Source organism: Haliotis cracherodii, unplaced genomic scaffold (assembly GCF_022045235.1).
Source record: "Haliotis cracherodii isolate W230 unplaced genomic scaffold, xgHalCrac1.p SCAF_13, whole genome shotgun sequence".
Taxonomy (NCBI): domain Eukaryota; kingdom Metazoa; phylum Mollusca; class Gastropoda; order Lepetellida; family Haliotidae; genus Haliotis; species Haliotis cracherodii.
In genome coordinates, this window is record NW_027266268.1 from 11,202,147 (window position 1) to 11,220,605 (window position 18,459).

The window sequence follows — 18,459 nt, forward strand, 5'->3', positions numbered from 1 at the left end:
GAACACACTTAGGGGTATCTAACTGTAGACCTAAGACCTTACAGTTGTGAAAAGGAACGACTACAACCTGATATTTTAACAATGAATCTGAAAAAAGCAGACAAACCCCTGTCAACACAACCCCATTTGACCCGTGACAACAGTGCTGTAAAAGCGCTGATTCAACCAAATTGCACCCAGATGTATTGAAACTCTCACCATCACACCACTACATCGGCACGTGAGGCAAACGTTCATACAAGCCAGACCTTCAACAGTAATAATTTTGATGACATAACAAGCGCCCCCTCTGACGATGCCATGGCTACTGCTTGTACCAGTTGTGTAGTCTTGATAGGCAACATGATAGACCTACAGGATCATGTCAGGACGTGGTGCCCCGTGAAGAAATGCAAGTCGTTAAAAAAATGTGCAAGGTATGACGAGGACAGCGACGGCAACAATGAAGACGTACCTATCCAGAAAGGAGGCAGAGACCAAACTGCACACAACCCAACTGGAAATGAATATTTATCGAGAGGACATGTAACTTAAATGGCAAAAGTATCGAAAGCAAGGAAAACAAGTATTTGTCACAAAGTGACGAAATGTCCCCCGCCTGTATATACACCATAGTACCAAATATGAAGACAATCCTGCGATTAGTTCTTGAGATATCGCGGCAACACCTTTTTCCAACTCCAAAAGCAGATTTGCCGGCTGTGACCTTGAAAATGGGGTCAAGGTCACCAAAACCGACTGGTGTCGCGGAGTCTGTATATACACCATAGTTCCAAATATGAAAACAATCCAGTGTTTAGTTCTTGAGATATCGCGGCAACACCGTTTTCCAACTCCAAAAGCAGATTTGCCTGCTGTGACCTTGATAATGGGGTCAAGGTCACCAAAACCGACTGGTGTCTGCGATGTCTGTATATACACCATAGTTCCAAATATGAAGACAATCCAGCGATTAGTTCTTGAGATATCGCGGCAACAAACAGGAGGGACGTACGGACGGACGTACAGACGTACGGACGTACGGACGGACGATCGTGAATACTTTATCCCCCGCTTCGGGCTTTCGCGCGGCGGGGGACAATCAGAGGCGTTGACTGATAGGAAACTGAAAACAGCATGGGAAGACTTGTTTGTCAATACATTGAAATCTATCCTCGAATTTACTGCCTATTTCTCAGAGGCACCATTGTTTCTTTCTTTAACAGATAGATTGAGTGACATGGATCCTACCACAGATCAAACAGTGATCAAAGACAAAATTCAAGTTCTCATAAAGCCAGTCATGAAAGACATTTTATCCAATGTCGATGAATCTGATAATGAAATCTGGTGATGAAATGAGTGACCAAGACTACCAATAGGAGAAAAACATTTCTTTAATTGTTAGACGTTGTTAGTCTCTATTATTTGTGACAACACATGTCATCAACCAACTTTAAAACATATTAGTTTAAAAAAATGTGCTTTGAATAAAACTATATCATGGATCATGTTGTTTTTATTCTTACCATTAACGTTAAATTAAAAAATATAGAGATTTGTAAATGTGTGAAATAGTGCGTCAGGGCTATTTAGAAACGAAAATTTACAAAATGATAAAACATTTTTTTTCAACATGAGTGACCCCCCAACGAGACAAGTCTGGCTGGTCAACACTGCAGTCTAGGGAGAATTTTAGAATTCCTGATAAACTTATCAAAGTGACATTCCACTTCGTTCAGCCATTTAACATAAATAGAAAACTTGGAATTTTTGATAAACTATTCAGAGCGACATTCAAATTCATTCAATGAATAGTTAAAATCTGGAATGATTGATAAATTTTAAACATAGTATAGTTCAATCTTCGACAGTCGCTGTAGTATATTTACTTCAAAAAGAGACGATAAAGTCTTTTCTACGTACCTCGGGGATTGAATACGTCCTTAACGACCTAGCAGCTGTATAGCCTGTGCGTTCCAGCGATGTCCAACGACGAACAAGCTGCTTCTTGATGAAACAAACGTGTACACGCACACTGTCTCAGGAAATATATACTATACAAAAGATGTGAAAGAAAAATATTGCTTCTACTCCCAAGCGCGAATCAGTGACTCATGATTGAATGTCGAGAGAGGCTTATCAACGTTTAAATCTTGGCAAACATTGACACTTTACCATAACGCAGTAGGAGAGATTCAGCGTTATGGTTGTCGAGACTGTCCCTGGGGCAGAGGGACTTCCTGTACAATATCCCTGGGCCAGAGGGACTTCCTGTACAATATCCCTGGGGGAGAGGGACTTCCAGTACAAAATCCCTGGGGCAGAGGGACTTCCTGTACAAAATCCCTGGGGCAGAGGGACTTCCTATAGAATATCCCTGGGGCAGAGGGACTTCCTGTAAAATATCCCTGGGGCAGAGGGACTTCCTATAGAATATCCCTGGGGCAGAGGGACTTCCTGAACAATATCCCTGGGGCAGAGGGACTTCCTGTACAATATCCCTGGGGCAGAGGGACTTCCTATAGAATATCCCTGGGGCAGAGGGACTTCCTGTACAATATCCCTGGGGCAGATGGACTTCCTGTACAATATATCCCTGGGGCAGAGGGACTTCCTGTACAATATTCCTGGGCAAAAGGACTTTCCTTTTGATAATCCCTGGGGCAGAGGGACTTCCTGTACAATATCCCTGGGGCAGAGGGACTTCATGTACAATATCCCTTGGGCAGATGGACTTCCTGTACAGTATCCCTGGGGCAGATGGACTTCCTGTACAATATCCCTTGGGCAGAGGGACTTCCTGTACAATATCCCTGGGGCAGAGGGACTGCCTGTACAATATCCCTGGGGCAGAGGGACTTCCTGTACAATATCCCTGGGGCAGAGGGACTTCCTGTACAATATCCCTGGGGCAGAGGGACTTCCTGTACAATATCCCTGGGGCAGAGGGACTTCCTGTACAATATTCCTTGGGCAGAGGGACTTCCTGTACAATATCCCTGGGGCAAAGGGACTTCCTGTACAATATCCCTGGGGCAGAGGGACTTCCTGTACAATATCCCTGGGGTAGAGGGACTTCCTATAGAATATCCCTGGGGCAGAGGGACTTCATGTACAATATCCCTGGGGCAGAGGGACTTCCTGTACAATATTCCTGGGCAAAAGGACTTTCCTTTTGATAATCCCTGGGGCAGAGGGACTTCCTGTACAATATCCCTGGGCCAGAGGGACTTCCTATACAATATCCCTGGGGCAAAGGGACTTCCTGTACAATATCCCTGGGGCAGAGGGACTTCCTGTACAATATCCCTGGGCCAGAGGGACTTCCTGTAAATATCCCTGGGGCAAAGGGACTTCCTGTACAATATCCCTGGGGCAGAGGGACTTCCTGTACAATATCCCTGGGGCAGAGGGACCTCCTATAGAATATCCCTGGGGCAGAGGGACTTCATGTACAATATCCCTGGGGCAGAGGGACTTCCTGTACAATATTCCTGGGCAAAAGGACTTTCCTTTTGATAATCCCTGGGGCAGAGGGACTTCCTGTACAATATCCCTGGGGCAGAGGAACTTCCTGTACAATATTCCTGGGCAAAAGGACTTTCCTTTTGATAATCCCTGGGGCAGAGGGACTTCCTGTACAATATCCCTGGGGCAGAGGTACTTCCTGTACAATATCCCTGGGGCAGAGGGACTTACTGTACAATATCCCTGGGGCAAAGGGACTTCCTGTACAATATCCCTGGGGCGGAGGGACTTCCTATACAATATCCCTGGGGCAGAGGGACTTCCTGTACAGTATTCCTGGGGCAGAGAGACTTCCTGTACAGTATCCCTGGGGCAGAGTGTATCAGCTGATGGGTATCAGGTCTTCATTGAACCATTTTATTTTCACACAAACTTACCCAGCCAGAGATTACTGTTTACAAACTATTGCAGGAATGATAGATGGTTGAAAAGACAAATATCAAAACTGACAAATATGACAACTGATATTACTGGTCATGATCTGAAAGCAGTTCGAAAATTGTTATATCCCATGCTCCGTGTTTTTCAACTCAGTGACTGAGACTGTGACTCAGTGCATACTGCGTGATATGGAGACAAGTCTCAGAAACTACTGCAGTCACATGAATGACAGTTTGCATGTTTATCTAAGAGATACTTGTCAAAACTGAGTTCGAAAACTAGTGCCATAAATGATTATTTTTCAGAGAAGGGGCATTTTATTCTGTGCAGTGTAAGTCGCGATTTCAAGGGCACAGCGGTCACAATGACCCAACCATCACTTACATTCAGGGCATCTCAACAACCAGCTGAAGACATTGTAAAAGTCAATATTGTAGAAAGTCCTTTTTTATTATGATCCAAATAAATAATAACGAATTCGATGTGCATCTGTACTATCATTTCACCGAACGTTAACATCAGGTACCTATACATTTTTAACTCTAATGAGCCTTGACTTCGTCGGTTGAATATTCTCGTCGCCACGTAATTCACACGAGATCTCAGCGCAAGCTGAGTTGACACCGTGTGTTTATTTTTAGCTATTGTTGGGCTTTACCACGTTCGGGGATTCCCCGTCTGAACATACAACTACATTGATACGCACACAACAGTTCCCATTAGGTGTGACCGGACCGAGGGAAAGGATAACAAATATACTTCTCCGGGAGAAAAGTGAGTGACGACAATCTAGTCTATATAGGCGAGGTAACATGCGTTGTGAATGATTGGGTTAATATTTATTTGAACAGAGATTCAGTCAGGTAATGTGGGATGTAAGCCTGAAGAGACGGTAGGCGCACAAGTGTGGGAAAAGCTGACAAACCAAGGATTCTTATCCCTGCTTCATTGAATACGTCTTACTACTGCGGCTGTGTGGTTGGGTGAGGCCTTTATGTTAAGTCAGTGTGGTGTTGTGAATCTCAAACTGCTTGTTTTATTCCTTGTAAACATCACATCGTTCACTTTCACTTTCGATTTGATAAGACTGGCAAGGGTGGTGACTTGAACAAACTTGAATTTACTTCCTAGCTTTTTCATTTCCTGGTACATGTCATTTCACAGGCTCACACTCATATACAAACAGAGATGCGAAATCGTCGTCATGCACTGTTAATTTACGGTTTCGGCGAATGTTACTATTTTTAGATTTCACCGATAAAGAGTAAACTCAAACGTTTCCTGTTAACAGGTTTGTAACTGTTGACAAAATATTTGACGTACTTAAAGATATATAGTTTTGTCACAGATGTATTAACAATTCCACGATATCCTTTAATATGCACTCTGCTCGAACTTGTGTACATTATAGCCATTAGAACGTTAGTTTGAGTGAATCGTATCTATGTAATTATCCCCCGCCCAACGAAGTTGGCGGGGGATATAGAAACAGGCTCCGTCCGTCCGTCCGCACGTCCGTCCGTACGTCCTTCCGTACTTCCGTCCGCACGTCACGTTTCGTTTCCGGAGCATTACTCATAAACCGTTCAATATTTGTTCATGAAACTTTACAGGTCTGTCAGAAACATGCTGAACTGGTGCCTTTTGCTATATAGAAATTTTAGAAAAATTTGTTTTTACGTTTCCATGGCAACAAGATGGACTTAGGTTCCAAACTCATCTTTTTTTTACAATTTCCATGACAAGTTCCACCTCAGTTAAAAAGGGTTAGGATTTTTTTAGATTCAATTATGTCATAAATTCTGCAAGAGGGGTGGGGGATATAGCCACGTTAGTGGCAAACTCTTGTTTATGTAAATTTTAAGGCGTGTGTCATTCCCACTTTATCTGATAAGCAACATTTGGCAAGCAAGCAGTTTCGTTTGTGCTATGTTGATATTTGACTTTGTAATAGTTTCGCCGAAGTCTGTTCATTGATATTATCGGACCGACCATTTCATTGTCGTAGGGCGGATGGTTGCCCACTTCAATAAATTATTTTCTTTGTGTTGGCATACAGGTCAATGGGGTGATGACATGAAAAGATATCATATCCTTTATTTTCTTTTTTGCGTTTAGAAGAAATCACTTTTGGAGACTTAAACAACTGCATAGTTAAAGAGTAAAGAGAAATGTCGTCCCTTGAGGTCCAGCGCCACAACCAGACAGTACTTAAAAGCTTGGAACAAGGCGATCAGGTGGAATTCGTTCGAGGATTGTACTCGCACTGGGCAGTATACGTTGGTAAGTGTACTGTAACAAAATATTACTGCACCTTCTTGTGTTTGTTTGCTTGTTTGTTGTTTAATGCTGCACTAAGCATATTCTAGGTTCACTGTATATGACGATGGCCTGTACATACACGATTATTGATCAGACAATCCAGTGATTAATTTTATATTTTGTTTATTTGCTGTTTGACAACACAATCAGCAATACGAAAAGGAGGTCTGTAAATAATCACGTCTGGTTCAGACAATCCAGTGTTTGACATTATGAACATCCATCCATGCAATTCCGGGGGATTCCGGATAAGAATATAGGTCTGAAGCAACCTATGATAGTAGTAGCCGGCCTCGGAATGAACGGCAAATGAGAACCGAAGTTAAACGAAAAGGTTTTAATCAAAGTAAATCGCCCGTCTTTATAGATAGAATAGATATATCTAAAGTGAATCTCCTTTGTGAGCTGATAAGGACAACACAGAAAGGTCAGGATGACCCAACTACTGTTGTCAGTCAGGTAGTCATTGATCTGGGCAACAATACAACTGAAGGGAGACAATACCACTCGTAGTACAAAGCACAAGCGTGATCATAAGCCTTGGTTTGGCAATGTCTGTAAACAAACTCGGAAAAGGTTTTTCAAGGAAAAAATATTGGTATAAAGGATAAGCCTAATTACAATAGAAGCATGTATCGTAAAGCAAGTAAAGAGTATAAATGAACAATGAATAATTACATTCGTAAACATAGATTAAAAAATAAAAAAAAAACCTTAGAGAAAACTCTAAAAGAATACTAGATGTTACTCAATAACAAAGAATGTGAACAAAATAGGAAGGTCCATTTAAGCACATTCTACAAATATCTTAAGAAGATTAACAGCAATCGTGAGGAAACGTACGAGGGCGTGTTCCCCTACGAGGAAGACGTCCATGATTTTAAAGATGAGTTTTTGAATAATGACATTACAGAGACGGAAGTACTGACAGCCATTAAGGGATTAAAAACGAAAAGGTCTTCGGGATTAGATCGTATTACAAATGAATGAATATACATTTTCTTCAGCTTCAAAATTATTACCATTCTATTCTGAATATTTTAACTTTATTTTTTACCACTGGCATATTATCTGATATTTAGCTAAGTGGAACAACTAGGCCTATTTACAACTAAAGGGCGACTGCACTGAGCCCAGCATGTTCCCGAGGCAAGGCAGTTAACTGACTTTAAAAGTCCAGTTACCACCCTTGCCGAACTAGGCTTAAATTCCTGGGCTCGATCGCAGCGCCACCAGTGGTTACTACGATATGTCCCTTCTAAGCCGATCCTGTGGACCAATCAGATTCCATCACTTGCATTTGTTTCAAACAAAATGGCGGCGCCAAGTCAAGACGATCTGATCGATAATCAAGATCTATATTGCGACAAAACGGGTCTTACATCGCGAAGAGCATCAAATCACGCGAGCACCTTGATTAAAAACATGAAAAGGTTTGGAAAATATCTGTTGACAACGAGTTGGCGGTGCACATGCTTTGCAAATCCTGCAATCGACCGAAATCTGCACGACAGTTTACAAACCGGATTTCGATTTCATTGGGCGATTCTGATTGGAATATGCACTGACACGTTAGTCCAGCCAAAATTTTACTCCATAATACCAGCCTAGTTCGGCAAGGGTGGAAACTGGACTTTTACAGTCAGTTAACTCTCTTGCCTCGGAAAGATGTAAGCCCAGCTCATACAGGCCAATTTCAATTCTTAGTTGCCTAGGGAATTTTTTTACAAGTATAATACACAATAGATATTACCGGATTTATGGAAGAATATTATATGATATCTCAAAAACAGGCTGGATTTCGAAAAAGGATTCTCTTCAATAGATAACCTGATTATTCTGTAAACTTTACTCCAATTTCAAAAGTAAAAGTCGAAGAAACTTGATTATTGATTTCTCTAAGGTGTTTGACAAAATATGGAGATTGGGGCTTCAGACTAAAATGCTTAGACACGGTGTTAAAGGTAAAATACACTCTTCAAGAAAAAGAAAGGCACATGTAGTATGTAGTTCATTGAACCTGACGACACCAAAAATTCGGTACATAAATTGCATATATGTTATGTTGGTGACCTGGTATATTTTTGAAGAGTGTAAATAATCTGATCACAAATATGTACTGTAACATTAATGTACTGTGTGATGATAAGCGGTAATGTGTCGTACTTTGTACCTTGCTTTACTGCCGTTATACAATGATAAAACCTGTACAGTACTGTAACGATTAGAAACTATATGTTAATATAGAAAAAATATAGACAAATTTAACTTTTGTCAGTATCAGATAGACATTATTGACAGCTAATTATATAGGTATCCCTTTACACCGAAATAGAAAAATGAATACATCTGTTAAATATATTGCTGAAAGTGACGTGAAAGCTACAATAAGCCCATTAAAACGTGCGAGAAATTTACATTTACCGCTAAATTGCCTCATCGAAACATTTGATACAATTGTTGTCCCTATTTTAGCCTATGGTTTCAAAGGCTTAATCATATCAAAAGTAACTATAACTGAGGTCTAACGTACATGTTTGATCCCCTTATAATAACAAAGCCTACATTTTATTTCAACTTGAGAAAACCCTAAACGAGCTATTTTGATTGATAAATACGATTACCCAAATATCTTTAAGTTCGCTAAACTAATGAACACCAAACGCATATCGTATCAGAGACAATGAGCTAACACCCAAACGGGAATTCCGGGTGAGATCCCCATCAATCGACGTCAGTGTTTGTAACCAGAGACAAATTAATCCATCGGGTGAGCAGGATCGGTGCCTTGTTCGATTGCATTTCACGTCCCGAGCCTTCGATCCGATTCATTTGAAACACTATGGGATGCAAAGTGTCGTGAAGATATTTTTGGGCACCGCTGTGTACCTTTGTTTAAACATAACAATCCCAATCCCTGAGCCATCACATTTCTGCTGACCCGTGAAGATCCGGGTTAGAATTGGTCTTCAACAACCCATGCTTGTCCTAAGGGGCGACCAACGGTATCGGGTGGTCGGGTGATGCATGTAATCGTATCCCAATTGTGTGGTTCGATGCTCATGATGTCAAACACTGGATAGTCTGGTCCAGAGTCTATTATCTACAGATTATTATATGTTACATTAATTACGTTATATAGCTTGAATGTTGCTGAGTTCAGCGTTAAACAACAAAAACAAAACAAAACAACAAAGCATATATATTTAACGGTAATAGTGGACACTTTTATTCAGGTGACAACGAAGTCGTGCACTTGTCTGGAGACGATGGTGCAAGGGGAAGTGATATGGGTCACTCATTCACAATAAGTGGAGTAGAGTTTGGCAAAGCAACTGTTCGCAGAGATAACTTCTGGGATGTTGTTGGTGACAGCGAGGTGCACAAAAACAACTCAAAGGACGAGAAACTGCAGTAAGTTTCGTTTGAATAACGCTGTAAGACAGCAGCATATGTATAATCGAATCGGCACCAGACACACCAGTGAGTGTTATGTAAATGCTACCTCAATATCGGTTGCCATGAAAACGCTTTATTTGAAATTGTAGACAGTAGCTATTGCAAATTGTTGCGCTCTATCATCTTCTCCATTATTGATTGCCAAGGAATTAATGTCAAATTGTCACATGATTGTTTCATGTATAGTAATAAATATTGTATTTACAGACACTTCAAACCATCTGAGATAGTAAGAAGAGCACTGTCCAAAATTGGAGAGGTTGGGTACAACTTGATCTTTAAGAACTGTGAACACTTTGCCTCATGGTGCCGGTACAACAAAGAGCAAAGTGATCAGGTCTGTTCCTTTGCCATGTTCCTTTGTCTTTCACTAATCATTGTTAAATGGATATCCCACGCTATTGGGATACAATGACATGCATCAACCAAGTCGGCGAGTCTGATTAACCAGTCCTGTTAGTCGTCTTTTACGCCAAGCATGGGTTACTGAAGACCTATTCTAACCCAAGTCAGGAAGGTATTATAATCATTGCAAGCGTCCATGCTGCATCTTGGTATAACGTCGGCACCGGAAAATAATGAGTCTCGATTACCTGGCGAAATAGCTTCCATTGGGCGTAAAAGTAAAACAAGTAGGGGAAATTATATAGGTGGAGCATTGAAAATCAGGCATGACACCAGGTGTTCGCGAAAAGGGTGAGCATGTCCTTCTTTACCGGTAGCATCCGCTACTCGCACAATTTGCAGGAAGAGTAAGTATTTGTTGCCTGACGCCGTACAGCAGTACTCCGGCCATAGGACATCTGCTTATAAAACGAAATGTTATGTTAGGGACATGTTTTATTTCACCATAATAACATTTTAGCAAATATCTTAGACATACAAGTTTTTACTTTTGGCCCGGCAACACTTTATTTTTCAGAAGAGCCAGGATGTTCAGCAACATTATGTTTCTTTTTCCAAATTCCTATGACAAAAGATGTTTTGCCTAGGATTTTCGGGAACACATTTTTATTGTAGAAAACAAATGACAAATAATTCTTTTCGTTTTCTTTCAGGCTGATGGTTTGCTCACTGGCCTAGCTGTGGGTGGGACCCTTGTGGCGGCATTTGGAATTGCTGCCTGGCTCAAAAGTGGTCAAAAGAAAGACAGAGAAAAACGATCAGAGTATTGATATGTTTAATATCCACAAAGACGTTGTTATGAGTGAAACAGAACATACCAATTGGCAAAACTGTTGACTGTTGGGGCGAATGCGCCATTTTTGCTCATATATAAGTAGCGACCTGCAGCCTGCTACAACATTCGTGACCAACTCGAACCATTCCGAGACTCGATTTAGTTTTGGCTATAAACACATGAACTACGTGAAACAGGAACGATAACTCTTATTTTACCCGCGTTTTATAGTAGTGATATGTAGGCGCTACAACAATTTCAAAATATATATGAAGAATAATGTGTGACTATTGTAATATCCAAACGCCGTTTGAATTCCGAGTTAGACGTTGGTTTCAGTCACCTAATTGTAAGAGGCGACTTTGTGGATCGGGTGGTCAGGCTCGGTGACTTAGTTGATTGCGTGTCAGTGTACCCCGATAGTGTGGAACGTTGCTAAATATATTAAATATCACTGCTTTGTCTACCCAAATCTCAATATTTTCAGGTCGCCGTTATATATGTTGAACAACAAAGAAATGTTAATATTAAGTTTGTTGAAATGTAATGTGTAAAAAAATAAACGCTTACAATCTTATCAACGAATGCAAGGAATGTAACCTTTGTGTTAGCCATAGTATTTGACCCTGCTTCGCGATGTTGCAGCTGATAGAGCTGATAGCTTAGTGCACAGTGCGACCCGGCACAGCGGTGTTAAACAACAACCCCCCAAAAAATATACAAAATTGCACAATGGTTATTTGCACATACAAGAAATTATATCAGATAAAGGGTAAAGCAATTTCTGAAGCCACGATTGTTGCTTTAAATGATTGTTGATCATACTGACCACCAAATTAACAGTCTTTGAACAATCGATAGATGTATATAACATAGGTTTTGTAAGGATTATTCGGGGCTTGTGTATACACTAGTTACCTATTTTCGGCAGGTCAGCTTTAATAATTGTATTCAATGTACATTCCATTTTATTACCGTATTGGCGCAATATCCATGTGACGTCATGTATTTTTTTATTGTTTTATGCAACAGATATTTGTTTCTTCGAGGCCAATCTCTTTATTTAAAATGACACTTGCAGCCTGCTTCAAGATATTTTATGATATACCTTTATTTATTTGTTTTGGTTATATTTTGTGAATTTTCAATTTTATTGTAGAAAACACAAACAGGTAACGATCGTTTCTCTGACTGAACTCAGGTTGAGGTATAGTGAGTGAGTGAGTTGAGTTTAACGCCACTTTTAACAGTATTCCAGTTATATCCCGGCGTGTCAGGTTTCATGTGGGATGAAAGCCCGAAGTGATGCAGGTCTCGGACGTTTACCACTTCGGTGAAACCCATGAGCCCGAGTATGGTGCTGACAAACCTAGAAACATAATCCGGTTGAGGTATAGATGTCATGGCACACGAAAAGGTGTATGAAATGTGAAAACAATGTGATGGTCATAATTGTCATAATTGTACCTGACTGAAAGTTATGAGATATTTTTGTCGTTGCCTACTTGTCCGTCGTGTATATATTATACCCAAAATCCACTGGACAATAAATTTGGGTATAATAAGAATGGCAAACTATGTGACATCAAAGCATCCAGCTACTGTCGGTGAGTCTTATACTCCAGACACTCCCAGCGTGACAGATATAACTCAGTCTAGCACAGAAAGGGTTAATCAGGATAACGGTCACAAACTGAATCCAAGGGTAAAACAGGATAGGAGATAGGGATGTGACCAGGCCCGTCAGATTGCAGTGACAACCAGAATGAATATTCATTCTTATTCTGGAATGAAAACGAATTATTGTCAAAGATAGCGAACAGTGACTTTTTATTTATAAGTTTGATGTTGTGGGACTGTGTGAAACATGGATCAGAAACTTTGATCTCTCTCTGTTTTTTAGTGTGTATGTACATTTTACTGTTGATGCTGTTAGAACAGCGACACACGGCAGACTCTTAAGTGGTATTTCCCTCTTAGTTAGAGAACCAATTATCCATTATGTGAAAAAATTCTCCAAATTGTGTATCTGTGTTACCTGATAAACATTTTCGTGACATAAAAAAGGATGCACTTTAAGGATCTGTCTATATAAATCCGGAAAATTCATCGTGGTATAAAAACAGTGATTCATTGTGGAATGTCAGGAGATTGTATATACCTCCCAAATACTACTTAAAATGTTTAAAATCTTGCAACGTTTGTATATAAATCAATGCAGCAAAGACAATCACTTGGGTGAACAATCAATGTACCAATGTATATATGCTGTTACTCTCTCAAGCAATGATGTAACTGTAGAATTGGCCTATGACCTCCACTACTTTATGAATAAAGATTGATTGATTGACATTGTTTGTCTGGTATAAATGTATATAATAAATACATTTTGTATGCGATGAGTGTCTTCATGTACTGTCAACCCAGTTTGTGGGGAGTTCATATGGGTCCAAATAACACAATTATCTACATTACGCGAAGGAAAGACAGTGTCAAAGCAGTGTCTTGACCATACCCTCACAACACGTGGAATTACAAATGAAGTAAATGAAGATTGGCCACTGTATAAGAATACTAGTACATACTACGGTCACTGCATTGCAGCACACAGTTCACGACGTATTGTTAATTGTATACATCCTCTTTATTATACTGTTAAAATACGTTTAAATTAACAATACTGTAAGTTTTGTATTTACACTGCCACAGCTACATTTTATGTGACACAAAAAATATCACGAGTACTGTTCATTGGATCAATTATTGCCATCCACAGTAAACACACAGCAGGCCATGCGTCGAAAACGTTATAACGAAATCAGGAACGTCGTGCTGGCGTGCAGCAGACAGGTACTGAGAGTGAGCCAGATCCACGTGTACTTCATGTGAACGAATGTTCTATTGTTCTGTTACACCACCATCACATACATCCCACTGATGTTATATTCTATTGTTGGGGGCACCAGACTCATGTCTTTGTAACAAGTTTAGTGATGCACTTCAGTGAATAATATCACTCTTCATACCACTGGTGGAGGCACAGGTGGCCCAGACGTCTAAGGCGCCGCGATTCGCTGTGCAGAATTACGTCCCTTGAGCACACCAGAAACCTATGATTGTGGGTTCGAATTCCGGTTCGCCCCGATTATGTTTCTAGGTTTGTCAGCACCATGACCGTGCTGGTGGGTTTCACCGATAAGACCTGCATCACTTCGGGCTTTTCTCCCACGTGAAGCTGACACGCTGCGATATAACTGGAATACTTTTTAAAGCGGCGTTAAACCCAACTCACTCACTAACTAACTATATTCTATTGTTACCTTAAGCAATCATAAACAATCACTTATCACATATATCGTGTCTGTCACCACTACCCTCGTCAAGAAGCAACATTGTATGGGATTTGCCATCCACTTGAAATTCAGAATTATCATGTTGTTAAAACCCCGTTCACAGGGAACACATATTTTTTATATAAGACGACTTATTGTCAAGGTGATTTGTTTTATTGAGATGCATCTTAACCTGACGAGGACCCGAGAAGATCCGGGGTAGAATAGGTCTTCTGCAACCTTTGCTTACTGTAAAAGGCGACTGTGCTTGTCGTAACGGGATCTGGTGGTCTGGCACGCTGACTTGGTTGATGCATGTCATCGATCCCAATTGCGTGGATTGATGTTCATGATATCAATCACTCGGTTATTTGCAGACCGCCGTCATTTAGCTGGCATATTGTTGAGTGCCGCGTTAAACAACTAACCAACGTGACATGCTGCGCTTACGACCAATCACTGGAATGTCCGGTTTAGACTAGATTTTTTAAAGGGCCACCGTCACATTGCTGATTGCGAAGTTAAACAATAAACACTCTATTCGTCATTGGTCAAGTAATTCTTAAGTAAATATGGAATTGTTGCTATCATATATAACAATGCAGGGAAATCTACAACGCGTCAGTTTGTTCGCACGCAGTTAGGATTCCTGGAAATTCGCGTCTGGGAAAACCCAATGTCAAGATGACGCTACGTTAAGAGGTAGGTCAACAGGTATAGTTCGTAGAGAAGTTAAAAGTAAATGGGATGACCCTCAAAATTTCATCTGTTAACTCCACCAGGACATCCTGATCTAGGTCAATATCAACAAGGTTGAAAATCTCAGTTGTCCTTTGTGTAGTAGGATTTTGATACCTTCGGCACCTTCCGTGGAAGGTGTCCTATGAATATTCATGAGCCTAGTGTTACGCTAATAGACATGCATGATGTCACAATGAGAACGGACTCATTACGCATGCATGTTAAGAATGTAAAGAATGTGGTCTTTGTTAAAATGTCTTAGTTGAAAAATTCTTTGGGAATACCAGCTATTTGGAATGTAGTCGGGGTAGATTACTTCCAATACATACTAGAATGATGATCATCAAATGGACTGTCACCCTTTCATGAAGAAATTTGGATATGTGTTAACACCCTTCTTGGCTAAGCGTAGCCTATCTCTCTTCACCTTAATAAAACAAAACGAATCATTTTAAATGTTACTTAATTATAGACATGATGCCAAAAGGTTATCTAACCAATCAGCCCACTTTTTTCTTTCAACAGCCAATGAATTTAAAACTTCTTCTTCTAGATATAATGAATGCGTACATTCGTTTGTCCATCCATTTTCAACTGTCGAGTTGAGTTGGGAAAAGGTCTATGTGTCTGTGAACGTTTCATCATGGCAACAATGATAGCGGATAGGTTTGTATTGTTTTATTCCAAGTTCTCCCCATTCAGTCAACACTATGCTACTGTCATTACTATCGATGATAAAGAATTTAAATGTTCTGAACAATATTGCATGTATAGCAAAGCAGTGACGTTTGAAGATTGGGACACAACCGAGGAGAGTTTAAATTATGTGATGGGTAAACGCGTTAGACAGTTTAACCAATGGAAGTGGGACAGTGTTAGCTGTGATGTAGTGTGAAAAGCATCTCTTGCAACATATCGTCAGTCAGCTTACTTAAAAAATATTCTGATCAACTCTTTTCCAATAATTTGTTTGTCTACTGAATTCTTCTTTGGTTGTATGTTTGATGGAGACGGAGAACAAGTTCACACTTGTCGTGACTTGTCCGAACAAGACAAAGTGAATCAGTTCTTTAACATGGGCATGCCTGAGGTAAATGATAATCACATGACTGAAAAGTGAATTCAACTGGAACCCCTCTTTAACACACGTGTCGACATGCACCATATGTCAATATCAATGTACAGATTATCATAATGCACAATTGAAGACAGCTAAATGGATTCACATGTGTTGCTGCAATTAGAACGAGTGTTTACATGAATAAAATACTCTTCTGATCACTGTCTGATTGTTTTGGGATTATTGCTTATCATATATCATTGATCCATAATGTCTGTACTGACTGAGACAGACTTAAGGAAGCTTAACCGTCGAGTTTGGACGTATTCAAGATGCCACCTTATTTCGAATGTCCCATTGTATGCAATAAACTGTTGTCATAGAGTCCTATGTTTCTTTCATGTATTGAAGTATAAACTATTTAATCAGCTTGCACATACTCATGTTTTCTAATGGCGACATACTATATAACATGGAAAACACATTTATTCAAACCATTTTCAGCGGAAGAAGCTAGTGAGGGGAGGGTGTCTTAAGATAGACATGGGTAAAAAGTCCAGGCATCTGACCCGAGATATATTTGAAACTAGTGTACGCCCAAAACTAAAAAGACAAGCGAATGAAAAAGGTGGACAAAATAGAAATACCATGACAAAGACCCAACAAAATGAATGAAGTCAACCCGAAGGCAAGCTACATTTAAAGCAAAATCTACAATGCAATCTGTCCTTCAGAGGATCAAAGATCTGACGGAAAGACGTAATGATATTGTGGAAAATAATCTGTAAGGCATCATAGAGTAGGAGGTACCAAGCTCTACGTGTAGAAATTGATTTTGAGATGCCATGCCATGCTCAGACATAAGACAACTGTTCATCTGCCACTACCACTACCAGCACCACCCTAAATAGCAGACACGTCATACTGAGACCCAGTGTTACAGTAGTCACCATAGAGTCAACATCTGGTCCAGAATGTAGGAAACACTTTTCCAGACATGATAATGTGATGAGACACAGAAGACAGATGCATCAGGCCCTTCACACCCTTCATGCCATTCACCCCCACCCACCTCCCCACCCACCCCTCCTACTCACACCCTTCACCCTCACCCTCCTACTCACACCCCTCCACTTCCTCCTCCTAACATCCCTCCTCTTCTTCTTCCTCCTCCTCCGCCTCCTCACATATATCCTCTTCCCTCTCTTCAACAGATACATAACACTGCTCTACCATTCAATTTTTCTATTCCTTCTAATGTGGTCTTGGTTGGGCCAAGTGGTTGTGTTTGTTTATCAGATACTGAAAAGAGGACTCATCAAACCAATACCTAACAACATCACATGGTGTAACACTGAGTGGCAACCTCTTTATAATACTATTAGTAAAACTATACCATATATAACATATATCAAAGGCATTCCTTCCAATGTACAGGATGAACATTTTGTTGATGCCCGAACAACAACATGATTGTTTTAGATGACTTGATGTACCTCCCATCACAAAAATGTGATTAATGTTCTGTTATTGCCAAACGTGTTTCCCGGAGGTAAAGAGTCACGCGACATTGCTCTGAACTCTCATATGTGTCTTTATTCAATTCTCCAGTCGATAGACAACAGGTGAACTTATTTGCCAGATGCATTTATCCTCAAAAAGTAGCTGTGCAACACCCTTAGGGGTATCTAACTGTAGACCTAAGACCTTACAGTAGTGAAAAGGAACGACTACAACCTGATATTTTAACAATGAATCTGAAAAAAAGCAGACAAACCCGTCAACACAACCCCATTTGACCCGTGACAACAGTGCTGTAAAAGCGCTGATTCAACCAAATAGCACCCAGATGTATGGAAACTCATCATCACACCACTACATCAGCGCGTGAGGCAAACGTTCATACAAGCCAGACCTTCAACAGTGACATAACAAGCGACCCCTCTGACGATGCCATGGCTACTGCTTGTACAGCGACGACAACAATGAAGACGTACCTATCCAGAAAGGAGGCAGAGACCAAACTGCACACAACCCAACTGGACGTGAATATTTATCGAGAGGACATGTAACTTAAATGGCAAAAGTATCGAAAGCAAGGAATATCAGAGGCGTGGACTGACAGGAAACTGAAAACAGCATGGGAAGACATGTTTGTCAATACATTAAAATCTATCCTCGAATTTACTGCCTATTTCTCAGAGGCACCATTGTTTCTTTCTATACCAGATAGATTGAGTGACATGGATCCTACCACAGATCAAACAGTGATCAAAGACAAAATTCAAGCTCTCATAAAGCCAGTCATGAAAGACATTTTATCCAGTGTCGTAAATCTGATAAAACTGGTGATGAAATGAGTGACCAAGACTACCAATAGGAGAAAAACATCCCTTTAATTGTTAGACGTTGTTTGTCTCTATTAGTTGTGACAACACATGTCATCAACCAACTTTAAAACATATTAGTTTTAA

The 18,459-nt window shown here is 40.3% G+C and overlaps 1 protein-coding gene across 1 annotated transcript; it reads left to right on the forward strand.

Annotated features, from left to right (window-relative positions):
* Positions 1-4,593: 4,593 nt before the first annotated feature.
* Positions 4,594-13,165, forward strand: LOC139458896 (phospholipase A and acyltransferase 3-like). Its single transcript, XM_071240331.1, has 5 exons — positions 4,594-4,665; positions 6,010-6,174; positions 9,450-9,627; positions 9,880-10,009; positions 10,731-13,165. The coding sequence occupies exons 2-5, from the start codon at positions 6,063-6,065 to the stop codon at positions 10,845-10,847; spliced, it is 537 nt and encodes a 178-aa protein (XP_071096432.1). The 5' UTR covers positions 4,594-4,665; positions 6,010-6,062; the 3' UTR covers positions 10,848-13,165.
* The last annotated feature ends 5,294 nt before the right edge of the window (positions 13,166-18,459 follow it).